Genomic DNA, 18,695 nt, shown 5'->3' with positions numbered 1-18,695 from the left:
CCCATAGTTTCTTCTAGACTTCACAAACAAGTGAAGGTTTCTGTCAATACTCAAGCTCTAGCAGTTTGGGGGAGGGGGAAAATGATAATCAACATTTCCTAGGATACTGTGATGGTTGTAAGTACTTGCACAGCAATTGTGGTTGTATTGTACCTGTATGATTCTGGTTTATCTGTGTATTAATTTTAATATAAATTCCATTTTCGGAAGATCTGCTAATGAAACACTTCAGTAGTCCAAGTTTACTTTTAACCACATTTACAGAAAAGGAGATCTTACAGCAGTGATAACGTTGACTGATTTTTTGTTTTGTTTTTAAACACCTGGTTGCAGCTTGAGAAGATCCTGCTAGGTCAGGCTTGTCAAATTCATTTTCAATAGAGGCCAAATCAGCCTTATGGTTGCTTTCAGAGGGCCGTTGAATTCCTGGACACAGAATCCATGGATACAGAGGGCCAACTATAATTTCTTTACATAGTGGTTGGTGCTCTTTTGTTTTTACCTAATTTGGGTCCCCAGATGTTCTTGAATGACAGCGCTCATCACTTTTGATTATCCACCATAAAGTCTGGGGATAATGAGAACTGCAGCCCAAGAGCACTTGTGGCTCTGGGGTTGGGGAAATGACATTTTAAAGTCAGACATCATATCCATAAACTCTGTATCTAAATTCAAACCCCACTATCCTGCCCAAACAGAACAAACTGTAGCCTTCCAGATATTCTTGTGTCACAACTCCCATCACCTCTAGTCATGACGTTGAATGAGAAATACAGGAGCTATAGTCCAGCATCTGGAGGGCCACATAAAATGATATGCTGGGCCGAATTTGGACTGCAGGCCTGGAATTTGACACGTGCACTAGATGATCATTTTCATTAAGAGGGCTAGTGGCAACAAGCCAATGTCTTTCTGTTCCTGGAAGTACTCCCATTTAAAGAATTTAATTGGGTTTTGTTTGCCCTTAGCCAAAATACAAGACCCATTGCAAATGGACCATTAGCTGTCCTCAGCACACAGCGGCTTCAAGTGAGTATCTTTGGTTTTTCAGCTGCACTTCAACTTGGATCCACTTTTAGCTTTTTTTACCTTACTAATCTTCACAGTTCAACCGAGCATGGCTGTTATCTGAACTTCTCATGTCTTAGGTGCAACTTTTGCCCCATCATACAGAATCTTATAGGTTCATCTCTCTCTTTCTCACACACAGGTAAATCTATCAGCAGTGGGTTTACATACCTCCTTTTTTTCTTCCACAAGAGAAGGGGTGTGATCAAATACAGCGAAAGCCTATAGCTTCTGGAAAATGTGATAGATATCTAAGACTCATAAAATGGAAGGCAAGTCAAACTGTTTTGGCATGCAAACATGTCTATCATGCAATTGTATTCAGAGAGAAGGTGGCCTCAGATTATTGTAAATTGTTCATGCATAAGGAAGGGGCCATGGTAAGTGAAAACTTGAGCAACCATGAAAAAAAGTCACATTGCAGTTTGTATTGAAAAATATTTCTACAAAGTAATCACTCAATTTACTACTCACCTCTACTCTCCCTTTCCATCAATGTGTTCCTTAGTAATTTGGTATATCCAAATGAATTATTTTCTTGAGCAAATGAATTTGTTCATGTTTTCCTTATTTCAACTGATGACAAGATTTAATTTTCGTCTTGAGGTTTAAATGCATTGGCAATATACTAGAGAGCCTTAATATGCAAATACGCTACAGAAGCAAGAAGAGGTCATTGGTGTGTATAAAGGCAAATTCAATAAATTATGTATAAAATAAAGCCAGTGTTATTTTTGGACAAAGATATGATGCTCTCAGCATTTTGCTCTACTGACTGACAATCTGGTGCAGCTGTTCCTTTATCACGCTGTGTCAATATATTGTTGCTTGCATAAGTAATTTAGAGCCTGTTACAGAAAAAAAAATCAAACCTAATGTTTGCAAAGACATTTGAGAATCTTGCTAGCGAGTGTAGCATTCAGAATGTTTATGTATGTAAAAGGACTGGTTTTTAGAAATAAAAGAGGGTGAATCTTTCCCCATAGATGCAGCAATACCTGTTATGTAATAAATAACAAGAGCAATATGTCCATTCTAGTGTGTTTCCTTCACTTTCCATCATGCCTAAAGCATTTTCATGACCTAAATCATGTTGAAAATACCAAGCAAGCAAGCCTGTTTCTGGCGTGCAAAGAAAGAAATACAAGAAATTTCAGTGTTCAGAATACTGGTGTTTCTTTTTTTATTTAAGAAGAGAATAAAGCATTTTAAATATATTATTTTTAAGTATCCTACACTTAAACTGGGATGCTGGTTTGCACCTGAACACTGCTTGAAACCAAGGATGAAAGCAATGGCCCGCACCCAACCCCAAATACTGATGCAATAAACAGATGGCTCTAGAGCAAACACTGGTTCCGAAGTCCCTTAGTTAAAAAGGTAGTAAAAGAAAATTAATGAATACACCAGCAGCTATAACAACAGCAACACAGAGCAAGTTCAATGCTCTGAGAAAACCAACTTCCTTTGTTATTTTTTTTTACAGAATATTGATTTCACTGTAAGGCATGAAGGTCTGTTGTATGGTTACCAAAATGGTAGCCACAATTATGTGTATGGCTCCCAATACTTCAAAGTGGGGCCAAGGGTACAAAAGAAGTTTTGGCATTAAGTAGTAGAACAAGAATCTATTCAAGACAGGAGTCCCCAGGGCAAGTTAACTCAAAAGTACTTTCACATTATTACAAAAACAACTTCAACTGGCTGAACACAAGGACCCCCAAAAATTCCCATGGCAAGAACATAGCAAGCACACAATGAGATGACACTTTGGTGGTGGAGGAGTGGAAATGCTCATTCGGTTTGTACTAAATAGTATAGTGATCTCCCACATGATTGCCTTCTTACCCTGTATGTCAAAACCACATTTAGAATAATGACATGTAAAAACACAACCAAGAGCCATAAATGGTAATAGCTGCTGCGGTGAGAGTTATCCTCAAGCAAGAATAGCTTGATGTTACTACTGACTATTCCAAAGAATGGAGTTTGAAGACCACACTCAGAGACTGAACCCTGTCTGAAATGAGAGAACATGAAGGTCATGTACTGAAAAGAATACATGGCAGACTGAAGTCTCATTTACACTAGCATAATTCCAAAGCACCCCCTCCCCACACACACACACAGACAATTTGGGTTTTATTCAGGTACAACTAAAACAAGAAACAAGTTCAAAATTTCTTCAAGTATAATACTGCTTGGTAAGTAAATAATCATTGCTACTATTGTTCCCACACAAGTGGGAATTCTGATATATGTACCCTAATCCTAGTGAAATATAATACTGCTTTATCTCCGTATCTGGAAGTGACCTTAACTAAATTCCATGTAATAATATCTGTTGCAAGGAGCCCCATTTTGTAGTTTTGTGAAATGGCTACTGATGATTCCTGAGACTGGAGAGAGGCTTTTTGTGTATAGGTATGTGCTACATGTATGCAAGCTGTATATATGTGTTGCACAGAGAGCCTTTAGAAAAGGCAGTTTGATAATGAGGGGAGGAGGACTGATTAACTAACAAGTGAGTATGTGGAACAGTATGATAAACAACAGGATCAGTGGTAACAACCGGATTTGCTGTTTTGCTCCTACTTGCATGAGTTATCACTATTAGTTTTTGTAAGTCCATGCAAATCAGAACCAGACACAAAAAGATAATTAAGAAATAATCATGTGAACTGCAAGGCATGGAAAACCAACACCCAAATGAAGATGAGGGTGTCTTTCCAAGCCAGTAATAGCACTTCTTGTTTGGCTTTTATGCAAGTTCGGGTTATATGAGTAAAGTGATGAAAAATTGCTTACAGAACTAAAATACTGAAGGAAATGTAAATGCTATGCTCCCTGTGTTCCACAAGCAGAACAAATCAGTTTGACATTTCTCTTCAAGTTTTTTCCAGTTGCAATAAACTTGCATTGTAAATATTGAAAAAACCTGACCAATAGGAGAATGGCTTCAACAGGAAAAACATACTCTCTTTCATGAACGAGAGCAGTTCATTTAGAAGTCTTGCTGATGTACCACATGGGTTCTTCATAGGAAGAAAAAAAATACAGAAAGAAAATAAAAAAACAGCATAAACAAAAGTTGCCTCTGGAAAGTGATTTTTTTTCTTTTTCTTATGTCCAGGACATTCCAGGGCCTAGTATGTTTGATTCTGTGTTGCCTGCAGAATAGCAAACATTGGCTGCAGAAGAGAGTGAAGGTGTGGGTTATTGGTCTAAGTACTCCTATTTATAACTTGTGGCAGCTGTAGTGAAAGGGAAGGATTCCTTGTAAAATCTTGGATACCAACTACAACAACATCTTGCTTTTGCAGCACATTCAGCGGCTTAGGCAGCTTGGAGTGCTCTAGGATGGCTGTGTTTATCTGTTGCAGCAAAAACACAAAGAGTTTTGTGGCACCTCAAAGAAGCACACATTTTATTATTGCACAGGTTTTTGTAGAATAAGTGGCTTGTAGTCCACAGAAGAGCATGCACTATTAAAATGTGCTGTTCCTTAAGGCGCTCCAAGACTCCTTGTTTTTTGTTTTTTTTTACTTGTGACCTGGGCTCTTTTCTCTGCTGTTACATTGCAAAAGGCTTTTTTTTGTGTGCAATACATCAACACAAGAAGCTTCCCGGATCTTGGAGGCAGGAGGCCATGCAATGTGTTCTGGGGTATATAAGAGAAGAGCTTGATGCTGAATGGGTAGGATTCACTTGCTGGTCTTCTTTTTCACCTTGGTGGCATTGATGTCTGCTTTTGTCTTTTGGATTCGGGAGAAGATCTCTTTAAAGAGGGCCTTGTATTCTGGTTGACTCTGCTCTAATCTCTTGTCCACAGCCTCCACGTGTTTGCTAAGGCTCTTCTCCATTGTCTTGAGCTCATCTAGCTCAAAGCCGTCTCCCCTGAAGTCTCTAAAGGAGCTGTCCCGAGAGATGGGGCGAGAGGTCTGGACACCAGCATGGCGCACGCTGTCCTTGTGCTGTCGGCACTTGCTGAGGAGCTCCTCATACTTCTCCAGCAGGGCATGATACTGTTCATCCACTTCCCTAAGGATTGACATCCCCCTCTTGCGCACATTATTAGCATGGAGTGTGTAGTTGCCTTCATGTCTGCTCACAGCATCCTTGGTCACAATGGCATTTAACGCTGTGTCACTACAGCTTTTCCGTACAGGATGGTTTGGGGAGGCTGTCATGGACGAGTTGTGGATTTTACCTCCTTCTTCCTCAGACAGATCAATGTAGTCTGCTTCTGGGGCATTGTTTAATGGTTCAAGAAGTGCTTCTGACAGGTTGTCCTCTCTGCTGAGGAGATACTTCTTGACTTGTTTCATCTGCTGAAGTTCCAACAACTCAGTTTCCAGCTCTTTGATGCGCAGCTTGCAGCTCTCCATCTCACATACTCGCTGCTCAAGGTCTGAGTACTCCTGGATGACGGATGTGTACTCTTTCTCCACCCGCTCCTTTCTCTGTTTCTCCTGGTTGACCTGGGACCTGAGGGAAGTCACCATTGCTTGTAATCGCTCATTCTCACGCTCCAAGGGCATCTGACTGAACTCCATTGAGGAGCTGTGAATCTGGAAGGCATCTTCGTATCTGGTGCCCAAAAATCAAAACAAGCAAATAGCAAAAAGAACACAGCTGTTAGCAATTTAATACTTATGGCTTCCTATATGCATAGGTAGACATAAACATTCAGTGGATGAGGTAATTTGCTAGGAATGTTTGCTAGGGATGCATACACGGTGGAAGTAAAGGTAAAGGTTTACCCTGACATTAAGTCTAGTTGTATCCAACTGTGGGGGATGGTGCTCATCTCCATTTCTAAGTTGTCCATAGACACCTCCAAGGTCATGTGGCTGACATGACTGCATGGAGCACTGTAACCTTCCTGCAGAAGCAGTACCTGTTGATCTACTCAAATTTGCATGTTTTCAAACTGCTAGGTTGGCAGAAGATGGGCCTAACAGTGGAAGCTTACCTCACTCCCCGGATTTGAACCACCAACCTTTTTGCCACCAGGGGGCTCACACTGTAGAAATAATGCAGTTTAGTGCCATGGCAGAAAGCTATGGAATAATGAGAGCTGCATTTTTACCAGGTCTTTAGTCTCCTCTACCACAATGTTGGTACCTCGTCAATCTACAAATTCCAGGATCCCACAGCACTGAACTAAGTTAGTTAAAGTGGTGTCAAACTATCCAAATGTGCATAAGGGTAGCTGCATCCTACATGTTACATACATTTCTCATACCATTGAATCATATTGCCAATCCTTGTTATTTCAATTTACACTTCGTATTTCTCCAGTGAATGGGATTCAAGACACTGTTCAATTAAATAGAACAAATACAACAAATGAACAAATAATACCCATGACATGATGTAACTGAATTTGGAAAAAAAAATCTGTTCCAGGTTTGAAAGTGTGAGTTATTCATTAGAAAACTATACCAAAATGTGCTGCAGGATGTCCTGCAAAAACAAAGTTTTTGCAGTTTTATAAACTTTCCCCATGTTTTTATGATAGAACCAATTAGGAAATGACATCACCCAGAACAAAAATCATGTTACATAGTGTTATCAATGCTCGGCTTTTCTATAAGTGGTGTTTTTTCAGTGGCAGGAGAATCATTCCAATATATGATTGCCTATTTTAACAATTATCCAATTTATTACAAACCTCAAGTTTAGAAGATAAATCCATGTGTCATGTCTTCATATGGAGATGTAGGGATGCCAGTTAAAAACATGCAGAGGGCTCCTATACATTTAACGGCTGCATAGAAGAAAAGAGCAAGGGGCAGTTGATACCTGGTTGTGTGACAAGTTGCACCTACTGATATCCTCTTCTACACAACCGTTGTAAAGGAATCCTGTTTGGTCTTCAGTCTAGCAACAATAGAGACATGTGGCAGCTCTTATCTGTTTTCTGCACTTATGTGCCTCTAGGTGGGATTTAGGTCTCACTGCTGTTAAACTTTGGGGGCAAAGTCAGCAACAGAAAGCCTTATTTCTTGGTTCAGAAAGCCTTATTTCTACTGTCCAATCATTTTCTCTCTCTGTGCTGTGTCTTCAGAACTTCTGTTCCTCATAAATTAAGGTTGATTGTGGAAATGGGTATAGGAGGGAGGATTGGCAGAAGCCAAACACAGTGCAAATAAAGTATGGCATCACTTATTGGAGCGGGTGGGAAAGGAGTACAGGCAATTCCTAAAATGAAAGCCAGCTGAATGAGCTTTGAAATGTATGCCTTTTCTCTTCAGACATCTGGTTTAGCTTGAAAAGTAAGAATAAAAGACTTTTTTTTTCAAATTTAGACATAAAGTGGGCTGTCAGCAGTTTCTAGGCATGAAACAGAAAATACTTCTGAATGAGAAATAGTGCAGATAATTATTTTTCTAGCAAGCTCTATTTATTACCAGTGTGGCGGGACTACCCTGATCTGTGTTGATAGATAACCAGAAAGGTAGCTACAGTGGCAAGGGAAGGTGCACACTGTCCTTCCAAATAGGAATCCTGCCCTTCCAATGACATTTTTTTTCAGGCCCCAAATTTCTAGCACTGTGAAGAATTAGGCTGTTAAAATCACCCCCAGAACTCTTCTATTTGCTATGTTCATGTTGCCCTTTTCTTGTGAATGCTTACAGCATTTTCAGCTGACATTTTTAGTAAAGTAACGCCAGAACTTTGAGGATCAAAGAAAAATCCATTTGGGGGCATAGAATTCTTATTTGGGATGCAATATTCTCTTTTTGCCTCCACCGCCACATCCGTAGGTACAGCTGTGCTGGTAACTCTGGAATAGGGTAATTAGTCTGTTCCAGGTGCAGGGAATGCTACTAATATTAATTTCAACCCAACCCCCTCCCCCTGGACACACTATGAGACACATCAACTCTTTACACGGGAAATGGTAAAACTTCTAATATCTAGAATTATGGTTTGTTTTATGCTATTGGGAGAAGCATGGGTGCTCTCTGTATAGCCAAATTACCACCCCAGAATGCTTCCAAGAAAATGATTTTTTCTTCCATTTCTTTCCAGCCGGTTGAGATGGGAGGTTTGACAGAAGACAGAGACATCAAAATGGCCTGGAAATGAGACCTATGGATTATACCTTGCCTCACCCCACTCTACAAGACCCAACAGACACTACCTTACTCCATTTCTCATATTCCCACCCTGTTTTAAGGAAAGATTTGAAGATGTAGTTAATGGGCAAGAGTAACAAAAAATGTGCACATTAGACATAGTCCATAGTTACATCTACAGGAAAACTTACAGCATGCTGGATATGCATTGGGAGTGTGTTTTGATTTCTAGAGTGCTACTATAACCATTAAATAAGCCTGCTAAACAGATCTGGATATGACTATGTGGCTATAGGGGCCAATAAAAAATTCACGGGCCACCATGGAGTTGGAACAGCTCATCTCTGGAACTTTATGTTCAATCTCTAAAAGATAGTTCTGTAAAAAGGCTTTGAAGCTTTCCAAAGAGAGTGGGAAACTGGTTATAAAACAAGCAGAGGGAGAAGCTCAGTCCCTTTGGAATAAAGCAAATCCCTCTCTTATTTTATAATATCAAAACCCTGGTTTATCCACTGTCAGCATATCTTCTTCCCTGTCCCTTAGATATGGTGGATGAGATGCTCCACCTCCTCTTTGCTCCAGTTCACTCTGGAATTGTTGAGGGGGAGGAGAGTGTTCTCAAAATTATCTTTAACTGTTTTAAGTCAGTGTGACCTACAAACATCCAAAGCAAAATCCTATAAAGCAACAGACACAGCACAAAGGTGAACGGGGAGCATATTTTGTAGGCAGTGAACAGATTTTTGCTTAGAGTCAGGCCTTATCTTCTTTTTGTTTCAGGGCAGAAGTTTTGTTTGTTAGATCTCATGGTTTGTCTGTATGTACCGTTTGGTTTATTTATTATTTACACAGTGTTCTCAGAATAATGGAAATAGTTTTATGGAGATATTCTCAACTCCTTGCATAGTAAGGCATTACATTTCATCTACCATGATTAAATACTTCTGTGAGTTGTTGCAAACTTGAGAGTCACTCATGTTTTTTTAAAAAATTACAACAGGAAAGGACAAAGGCAGCTGGAGAGAGCAGGAAATCACTGGCATACCATTAACATCAAATACTACTACAACTGAGACCACCTAGTGGCACAGTGGATTAAACTGCTGAGCTGATGAACTTGCTGACTGAAAGGCTGGTAGTTCAAACCTGGGGAGCGGGGTGAGCTTCTGCTGTCAGCCACAGCTTCTGCCAACCTAGCAGTTCAAAAACATGCAAATGTGAGTACAGCAATGGGTACCACTTCTGCAGGAAGGTAACAGGACTCTATGCAGTCATGCTGGCCACATGACCTTGGAGGTGACTACGGAGGATACTGGCTCTTCAGCTTAGAAATTGAGATGAGCACCCCCCCCCCCCCAAGAGTCAACAGACTTAATGTCAGGGGAAACCTTTACCTTTTTACTACTATAATTAACAAATGAGCAAATTCAACCAAAAGAAATTGCTCTTCTAATTATCCTCCTCCTTTTCTCCCTAATTATTGTACCTGGGACTTGAGCACAGTTCCTTGAGACAAGGAAAAGTATGGATGGTTCGGCGTCTCTCTCGCTTCTCTCGGCGGATACGCAGCTGATCTAAGCTTTGCAACTCTTCTACTTGCTTCTGCAGTTCATCTACTTGGTTCTGCAGTCCTTCTATGGTTTCTGTCAGACTACAGATCCAGAGGAGAAGGAAAAGAAGGACAGAAATAATAAAAATAATTATATTTATTTATATTCTTAACATTTGAACTGAAAGAGGATCACAATTTAAAAGTACAAAACAATTAAAACATACAAATAATTACGTTAAAATAGAATTAAACTAATTCCCTTATTAAAACAGTATTTATCTGAGTAAACTAATAACATACAATTTAATTAATACTTTTACAAATGTCAGTTAAAACAATACAACACCCTAGCCCATTCTGTCTGAATACAAAGATTTCAGTAAACAAATTGACTCCAAACCCCTTGGTTGACTTGTCCAAGAATTACTGTACTTTAACTCCTATCAAAACAGGAACCATCTTCTTCTTTGAATAGAGTGGCAAAAGGTCAAGTTTATTCTGTCCCAGGAGAACCCAAAAGAAGCACAGGCCACCTCTGTTTTCTCTACCCTAATGCTGCTTCTAGCCTTTTTGAATGCCTGGGTAGGAAAATGGAAGAAGTGGCAAGGGACAGCTGGACCCCTGAGGTGGCACTGGCTTGTCTATAACTCACATCAAAAATCCACAATTTTAGCTCCCAAAACCTGCCTTTGACTAATACATGAGGTTGACTTATACATGCACATTATGGATAAAGAATCTCTGCATCAAGTGTTTGAAACCAAATAACTCTGCTTAAGTTTTGAATTTTTTTTTCATTCCTTCAGAAATTGCCAGATGCAATTTCTACTATCCTAAGGCAGATTTGCATTCAAAAATTACAGGTCTGTGGCTGTTCTGTCAGGAATGTGGAGACATAGCTTAACAACCTTTTGCTTCTTGGCTTGGGGCGGGATTTCTAAAATCACAGCTTTATAACTGAAACCTAATTGCTCTCTCTGTGATGTAAACAGCTAGTTTTCCTTTCCACCTTCCTTTTACACTTTCCATATAGTATTACAATCTGAGGGGACAACATGCTATCTCAATTTAGAAATCATAGCTATGTGAGTCTTTCTCTGAAGCATTACCATTGTATCTTCTGATGAGATGCTTTACTGTCTAGCACCAGCTTTTGGTTGGCCAGTTCAAGGTCCCGTGCTGTCATATCCAACTGCTCATAGACTTTAGCATGCTGTTCATTCATATGCCGTAACATTTCCAACTGTTTTGTCAAATACTGAAAAAAAGGAGTCAAAGCAAAATGAATCTCAACAACCATTACAAATAATGTGAAAAATGCTATTCAGGGCCTTTTTTTAACCATACTTGTTTGCAGTTTTGGGTTCTTTTTCTTTTTCCTCTTTTTAATAGTTGCTTAGATGTAGTGGACAATATGTAATATTGTAGTTTTTGTAGTTTTATTCATCTAAATAACTGAATTGTGAACTTTATATTGTTTCTTTCTTAAATAAAAATTATTTTTTAAAAAGAAAAAGTAACCATATTGGGTTGAAAAATGGAAGAGATGAAGCAACCAGAAGTTTATGAATAACTAAGTATGGTATATTCCTTGATTACCTAAGGAATACAATTTTAAAATGCATCTTTTTTTTTTTGATATGTTGAGGGCCCTTCTACACTGACCATATAATGCTGTCTGAAGCCAACTTGAGGGCAATCCCGACGGTCACAAAATACACAGCCCAAATGTGTGCTGCAGTGTGGATCAAGCCAAAGAAGCGTATTTTAAAAAACCTCGCCAAAAAGTATGGAATAAACCCTAAAATGTGCTGCAGCTGACTATAGTGTATCTCATATGTGCTTGAAACCGGGACTAGAAAATGTGGAGTGCTTGTAAGAATACCACTCGCAAAAATACCAAAACATAGCTGGCTGGACAAAGGCAAGGACATGCAAGTGGCAAATTACTCCCCTGATACAGTCCAGCACTGATCCCAAACAGACAATTAGATCTGTGCATCAGTGGATCTTAGTAAATTGGTTCAAAAACTTGCATTTTTCAGCAGCCATCTAGCCACAGATACTGTTTCCTGGATTCAGTTCTGAACCGCATTCAGTGATACTGTGGCTCCCGCTTCATCCTCCTACTGATTCCTGGGATGTTTATGAAGGCGCCACAAAGCAAACCGGTTTAGTTTAACCCAGTTCTAAGCTATATTATACTTTCAGTGTAGAAGTAGACATAGCCAAATAAGTTATAGGAGCTCATATGGCAGCTGCTATCCACATTTGATAGTCAAAAACGACACTGCACAATCTAAGGAGTAACTGTTTTCTGATTCCTGTGTTAGTTTGTTGGATGTGTGCGGATTACATGCCCCTCCTTGCTCATTTCCGTGGCCTTCCGAGCTTTTCCCTAACCTGCAAAGCTTCTGGAGTCATTTAGGGTTGCCAGAGTGAAAACTGCAGAAGACTTCTGTACCTTAAATGTAGCACAGAAGGGAATTTTAGCAGCTGTTACTTGTCTTGTGACAAGTAACATCTGCTAAAATTCCCTTTTCTATGAAGCCAAGAAAACTTCAGGAGCCCTCTCTAATTTCCATTCTGACAATCTTGTGGACCGTCCATTAAAAATAAAATAAATGCCGTTTTCACCTTAAATGCACATGCAGCTCTTGAAGGTTTCTACAAGTGATATATTAACTTTTTAAAAACTCATAAACTCTTCAAAGCCCACAAGGCTGTTATGGAAGCTGGAGCTTACAACTAGAAATGAGTTCTGTCTGTATGGCTTAGCAGGTTTCGTGGCCTAAAATGATGTGGCATAGCCTGGTGGGGAGGTGAAAACTGATTCTTGCACACACTACCCCAAAGCCTACCACTGTGACCTGAAGTCAGGCATTTTATCCTGTAGCTGTTATTCCAGATTTAAAATTTAAAACAGACTTTTAAATAAGAGGAAATTATTATTTCTCTCAATTTCTTCTTTTTAGGTCTTCTAATAAAAATGTCTAATAGAGGAAACACAACATTCTTCTCAAAATCCAGCGGTTTGGCTTCTACGTAAAAAAAGAACTTTAGAGAAATTGGAGATTTTAAAATTCAATTTCTCATTGTAATTTACATTCTTCACAACATTTCCTATTTTAAACGCAAAACATGCAATTATGATTTTTTTGAAATCATAATTTTCAAAATTAGATTTTCAAAAATACTGCTGAGCAGGAAGGAAAGAGTTTGTGGAGGAAGCCATTTCACCCCATTTCTGGAGCTTTGTTAGACACTAATCTGGGGCTCAGTGTAGTTCAAAGTGACCCTTATTAAAGCAGCTGCTCGAATGAAAACATACGGGGTGAGAGGATTTTCCCTGTTGGGTACAACACTGTCTCGCTGAACTGACGTGTTCTTGCAGTCCTTAATCCACTTCTGTTTCAGCCCCCTTCCAGATGGGCTGGTTCGCCCTCCTCCTAATAGTACAGCTCTGTTGCTTGCAACACCCACTGGCTACACCATAGCACTGAAAATGCTGCCTAAAATTGGCACATGCCTGTTCACAGCCATGCTCAGTTTATACTGGATGAAGAAAAGTTATTTGGGTGATTTATAGACCTATGATTCACCAGAGAGGCCCCGGTGGCACAGTGGGTTAAACCCTTGTGCTGGCAGGACTGCTGACTGACAAGTCAGCAGTTCGAATCTGAGGAGAGCGGGTTGAGCTCCCTCCATCAGCTCCAACTACCCAGGTGAGAACATGAGAGAAACCTCCCACAAGGATGGTAAAATATCAAACATCTGGGCGTCCCCTGGGCAACGTCCTTGCAGACAGCCAATTCTCTCACACCTGAAGTGACTTTCTGTTTCGCAAGTCCCTCCTAACACAAAAAATAAAAACAAACCTAAGTATTGCTATGACGTACCTCGATCTCTTGCACTTGCTCCTCATTGGTTGCATACATTTGCTGTAGGGAATCCTCCAGTTCTTTGTTGCGTTCTAGCAACGTCTTCCCCAGTTCAGCTGCTAAGTGCAAGTCTGAAAAAGAAAAACAATCATGTGTTAAAGGCCTTTTCTCCAAACCTTCATGAATACAGCACATGTGTGAAGTTGGCGAAGTAAATCAATCCACTGAAAACACTTTAAACCAAACTTCCAGACAACTAATGGGGGCACAAACCACATACCATGTTCAAAAAGAAAATCTGCAAACAGGAATGCATGAATAAGGCAGGAGCTGCAATTGAAATAACTCAGGAATGGCACTGAAACTAGCATTGGATTGCAACAGCTATGCTTTCCTCACTGCTGATGACTTGCAGGGTAGAACGAACAAAGATACTTCTGTATCTTCAGCTGGAATCTAAAAACATGGAACCTAGCAATGCCAAGAGGATGTGATCGCTGACTGAACTGAAAGGAGCAGGGATGAGTGGTCTCTGGACTTGGGGGCTATTTTCTATCTCCATGATCTGCTATGGGTTAACAGATCTTGCTTTGGAAACCCCAAAGACGTTAGAAACTCATGTGTAAACAAACCCTTTGGTGGAGCAAATAAGTTAAGAGGGGGAGCCCTGTGCCTTGTTTTAAAGTAGAAACACTATGCCTAGAAGCATCCTACTTCTAGGGGAAATTATCATTTTCTCAGTGAAACTGTTTCCAGTGTATGTTTGTGTCTGGAAAACTCTGCATGTTGCCTCAATTGAGTTTGAAAGTGAGGAAATATTGCATTGCTCTGATGTCTTTATTTATTCAAGTGATTTCCAATTATTTACGATTTATTTAGCACATGCACCATAGGGCAACTTGTCCTAATTATCTATCTTAGTGGAAATTGGAAGCAAGCAACGGTGCCACAAAGCTGTTAATTGTATTTCGTTTTTTTTACTGCTTGCTAGCCACTCTGAAAGGCTGCACTGAAGAGCAGTGTATAAATCCCATACTAATGATGATAATAGCAGCAGCATCTCCAATATAAATTACGTTTTGCAACCACCACAAACGCTCACAGGAGAGATGTCCATGCCTTATTAGGGAAGACATTTCAGTGCAAATTAGCATCCTTACTGCTTATCTGCTGAAACCAACAACTGAGGTCCCCGTCTGCTAAGTGCCAGCACATAAGGGACAAGGTTTAGCAAAATTATGTTTTTGGATTACAAATCCGGGGGGGGGGGGGGGGGGGGGGAGGGGGATGACCCAAATCTTCCAGTTATCATAGCCAGTGGCTCTGTGGATTAGAAAATATTGAGAGGTGCAGTTCAAAAAGTAACTTTTCAAAATCTACTCAGGGTGGTTTATACAGTTTTGAAGGCATGAAGAACTTTAAAGGTACCAGCAGCTTTGGATCAGTGACGAAGCTACCGGATTTGTTGTATAAACAGCTGAATATTCTGTCAGATCTCAATAACTATCTGGACTTTTTGAACCTGCACTAGCTTTTGCTTCACCTATACAATGAAGATAATGTGTACATTCTGTCAATGGTTAAAACATGTCAGGCTAGGATGCAGAGGCGACTTTCTATGTGTGTGCTTCCGACATAGCCTATGGTAGCCCCCTCACAGAATTTTCTGCCACTTGATAAAGTTGTTTTTCATCCAACAAGCTTTTAACTTGCCTAGCTAATTTTCCCCTTAAATGAGCATTTGTTTTCAGAAAAAATCTGCTATGATTCTCTTGTGTTGTGATAAATATGACTTTTTAAGTTTTACAGTTTTAAACCTGCCATTTGATGTTTTTAAAATTGTGATTGCAATGGAAGAAATAGCAAAACAGCAACTATTATCAATACAATAAAGGCTTGTGTAAGTAAAATGTGCAAACCACTGACTACCTACTACAATGCAGCCTGAGCCCTGCCACTTGCACAATGGAGGATCTCCTTATAGCAACACCAGAGGCACTCCAAGTGGCCAGCTTCTGGTCAAAGGATATTTAGCATCATACCAAGTTTTTTTTAACTTTTTGTTTTTAAATGCATTTTAACTGTACCCTCAACTTGCTTTTGACATGATAAGTAAGTAAATAAGTCAGTAAGTTAAATGTAAGGAATTTAGTTTTTATCTTCTTGGATTGTTGAGGACAAGATTCTCTCATAACATTCCCCAGACGATGTTTGTAGATGCCGAATAAATCAGGCAAAGTCCTACACTTGATGGGATCAATGTTCAGAGCTTATTGGGGGGCAGACTTACAGTTTACAAAGTACCTGTGGAAGTTGGATTTGTAGATTACAAAGCATTTGAGGATGTTGAATCTATAGTTCTGTCCAGGGACTAACAGGCCCTTGCTTTTCACCCATTTATTCCTCTTGAATTTCCTCAGCCTAGAACAATAAACCCATCTCTTGCCACAGTTTTCACAGCTGCCTTTGTCACAGACTGTTTGATCACCTTTTGTCTGTGAATGTGTGAGAAGACTGGTGATGTCTTGGTGACTGTAGCCCAAAGCACAAGCTATTAAAAACTACTCTGTGTGTGTCAAGACATTTAAAGGCACCTTCTGGCTGAAGCAGCCGACCTCTGGGGGGCAGCTCTGCCTTTGGGTGAATTGCTCTAATTATTCCATTTTGGCGAGAAGCAAAAGGAGGCAATGCCAAGGTGCTAATGGAATCCTTGCTTTTCCTTTTGGTTTCCTTGAACTTAAATGAGCAGGGCACCTGCGTAGCTATTGTTTAAAAGTGGAGAGGAGAGGAACAGAAGGACAACAGCCCCCACTCCAAATTTCATCCTCCTCAGAACAATATTAAATTATGATTGGAATAGGATTAAATCATTATCTCATCCAAACACCTTATCGCAATTAGCACTTATGAAATTGCACCTGCACTTCTGCCTACTACAAGCAAGGGTCTTGCTATGGACTCCATCAAGTTAATTGAGAACTGAACTTGAAGGAAGAGTCTAAACATGTAAGTATGAAAAACATGCATTTCAGAGAACGGCTTACCGTGCAAAGAAAAGATACAATGGCATGCAAGAACAAATATATCTTGTTGGCTTTGTCTAATAATAATAATAATACCTTTATTTGTACCCCGCTACCATCTCCCGAAGGACTCGGTGCGGCTTACAAGAGGCCGAGCCCAAATACAACAATAAAAACAGCAACAACAACAACACAATAACTCAAAAAAACCAAAGCAATAACAATTAACAACACCCAATGACACAATTAAAAACAATGGCCGGGCCAAATGTAATAATTAAAATCAAAAGTGCTGGACATGACAAGGTGGGGTGTTTGGAGGGGGATGGGCATGCAGATATCCTGGATCTCTGATAAAGTACGTTGGGACATAATGCTAGGAGTTTCCTTATTCTGGAAAGGCACACTGGAACAACCACGTTTCCAAGCTCCTCCTAAAGATTGCTAGCGACGGGGCCTGCCTGATGTCCTTAGGGAGAGAGTTCCAGAGTCGAAAGCCCTATCCCTCGTCCCCACTAATCGCGCTTGCGATGCAGGTGGGATCGTGAGCAGGGCTTCTCCAGATGAACGAAGAGATCGTGTGGGTTCATACACAGAGATGCAGTCACGCAGGTAGGTGAGTCCCAAAGCATTTAGGGCTATGTAGGTAAGCACCTGCACCTTGAATTGGGACCAGAAAATGAATGGCAGCCAGTGGAGCCCCTTAAACAGGAGGGCTGACCTCTTTCTGTAAGGAGCACCAGTGAACAACCTGGCCGCTGCCCGTTGGACCAATTGAAATTTCCGGGCCGTTTTCAAGGGCAGCCCCACGTAGATTTGTCAGGATGTACATAGCAGGCATCACATTACATATGCAGATCATCCTAGACCTTCATAAGACATACGTTGCTGATTCTGTCTCAAAAAACTGATTTCCAATTCTGAGTATTATACCTGAGGACAGTGGTGTCAAACTTATCTGGACCAAGGGTCACATTGGGTCCATGTTGGCCTTCAAAGGCTCTTTGTAATTATAAGAGCTATTTGTAACTACGTATGTTGCCCTGGCATTGAAAGTCCCACGAGTCACATAAAATAACATGGCAGGCCGGATTCAACCTACTGGCCTTGGGTTTGGAACGTTTGCCCTGGGTCAACTCTGCGAACGGATGGGCTTGTAATTTAAATAGCCATAATGACACAAAATGACCTGGATCTGATTAAGAGATTTCTTACAGAGCTACCTCCAATTTTTTTTTGTCAAGATCAAAAGCATGAGAAAGGGGTTAGAGTTGGAAGAGGAAAATCACGCATTTCAAACTTTGTCAAATGAGAAATTTCATATTCAGTAGCTGCTTGGGCTGTGACTGGTATTCTCTTTCTTTGCCTCCACTACATAATACTGTATATATTGTTTTGGAGTGTTGAAGCTGCTTCTCTCCAGGTAGCACAGCTGAGGTTTCTCCTTGCGTCCCTGAGGATTACGTCAACCTCACCCCACCATATGGCATTCAATTTAATCTGTTGGGATTGGGTTAAATGGATTAGGAAGCCCAGGATCCAACATGATTTTAAAAACTCTTTCAACAGTAATTTTGCAGGAGGCAGAAAAGGTAGAAGTGGAGATGGAGATGCATGCAGTTAAAGGAAAGGAAGCATGCGATTCTCTTCTAGGGGCAAGAATTCACATAAAGGCAAGCAGAGGTTTAGTTTCAAAACAGATTGTTAAAAAGGAGCTTCTTTTAACCACTATACCCAGGTTTAGTATGTATGGAAATAGGCATATTATATAAGTATGTGAATGGTCACCCAAAATGTAATGATAAATTAAAAATCAAAGCTAAGTTTGATCGTTTTGCCATTTACCTCCACCTACTTAATGCTCCTTTTATAAAAACACATTTTTAAAAAAAGGAATAATTTTCTAATATGAAATAATACAATATCTTTTGCTTTCCATAATAATCTCCAGTTTCAATTTTAAATATTAAATATTTGTCTTCATTGCTTCCTGGTGACAATTTGATATTCTAAATCCATGGGGTTAAGAATTGCCATATAATGTATATAGATAACAACAAACAAACAAATCTCCTTTTTAATA

The 18,695-nt window shown here is 40.0% G+C and overlaps 1 protein-coding gene across 1 annotated transcript in view; it reads right to left on the bottom strand.

Moving 5' to 3' along the window:
- Positions 1-2,227: 2,227 nt before the first annotated feature.
- Positions 2,228-18,695, bottom strand: part of CDR2L (cerebellar degeneration related protein 2 like) — a 40,080-nt gene continuing 23,612 nt past the window's right edge. The window contains exons 2-5 of the mRNA XM_060764715.2: positions 13,608-13,720; positions 10,818-10,966; positions 9,643-9,807; positions 2,228-5,658 (exon numbers count right to left, since the gene is read on the bottom strand). Of these exons, the coding sequence (XP_060620698.1) occupies positions 4,773-5,658; positions 9,643-9,807; positions 10,818-10,966; positions 13,608-13,720 (1,313 nt within the window). The 3' untranslated portion in view covers positions 2,228-4,772. The remainder of the gene's footprint in view (positions 5,659-9,642; positions 9,808-10,817; positions 10,967-13,607; positions 13,721-18,695) is intronic.

This window comes from Anolis sagrei, chromosome 2, assembly GCF_037176765.1.
Source record: "Anolis sagrei isolate rAnoSag1 chromosome 2, rAnoSag1.mat, whole genome shotgun sequence".
In the NCBI taxonomy this organism is placed as follows: Eukaryota; Metazoa; Chordata; class Lepidosauria; order Squamata; family Dactyloidae; genus Anolis; species Anolis sagrei.
The sequence above is the reverse complement of the archived record's forward strand: the minus strand, read 5'-3'. Positions and strand labels throughout refer to the sequence as shown.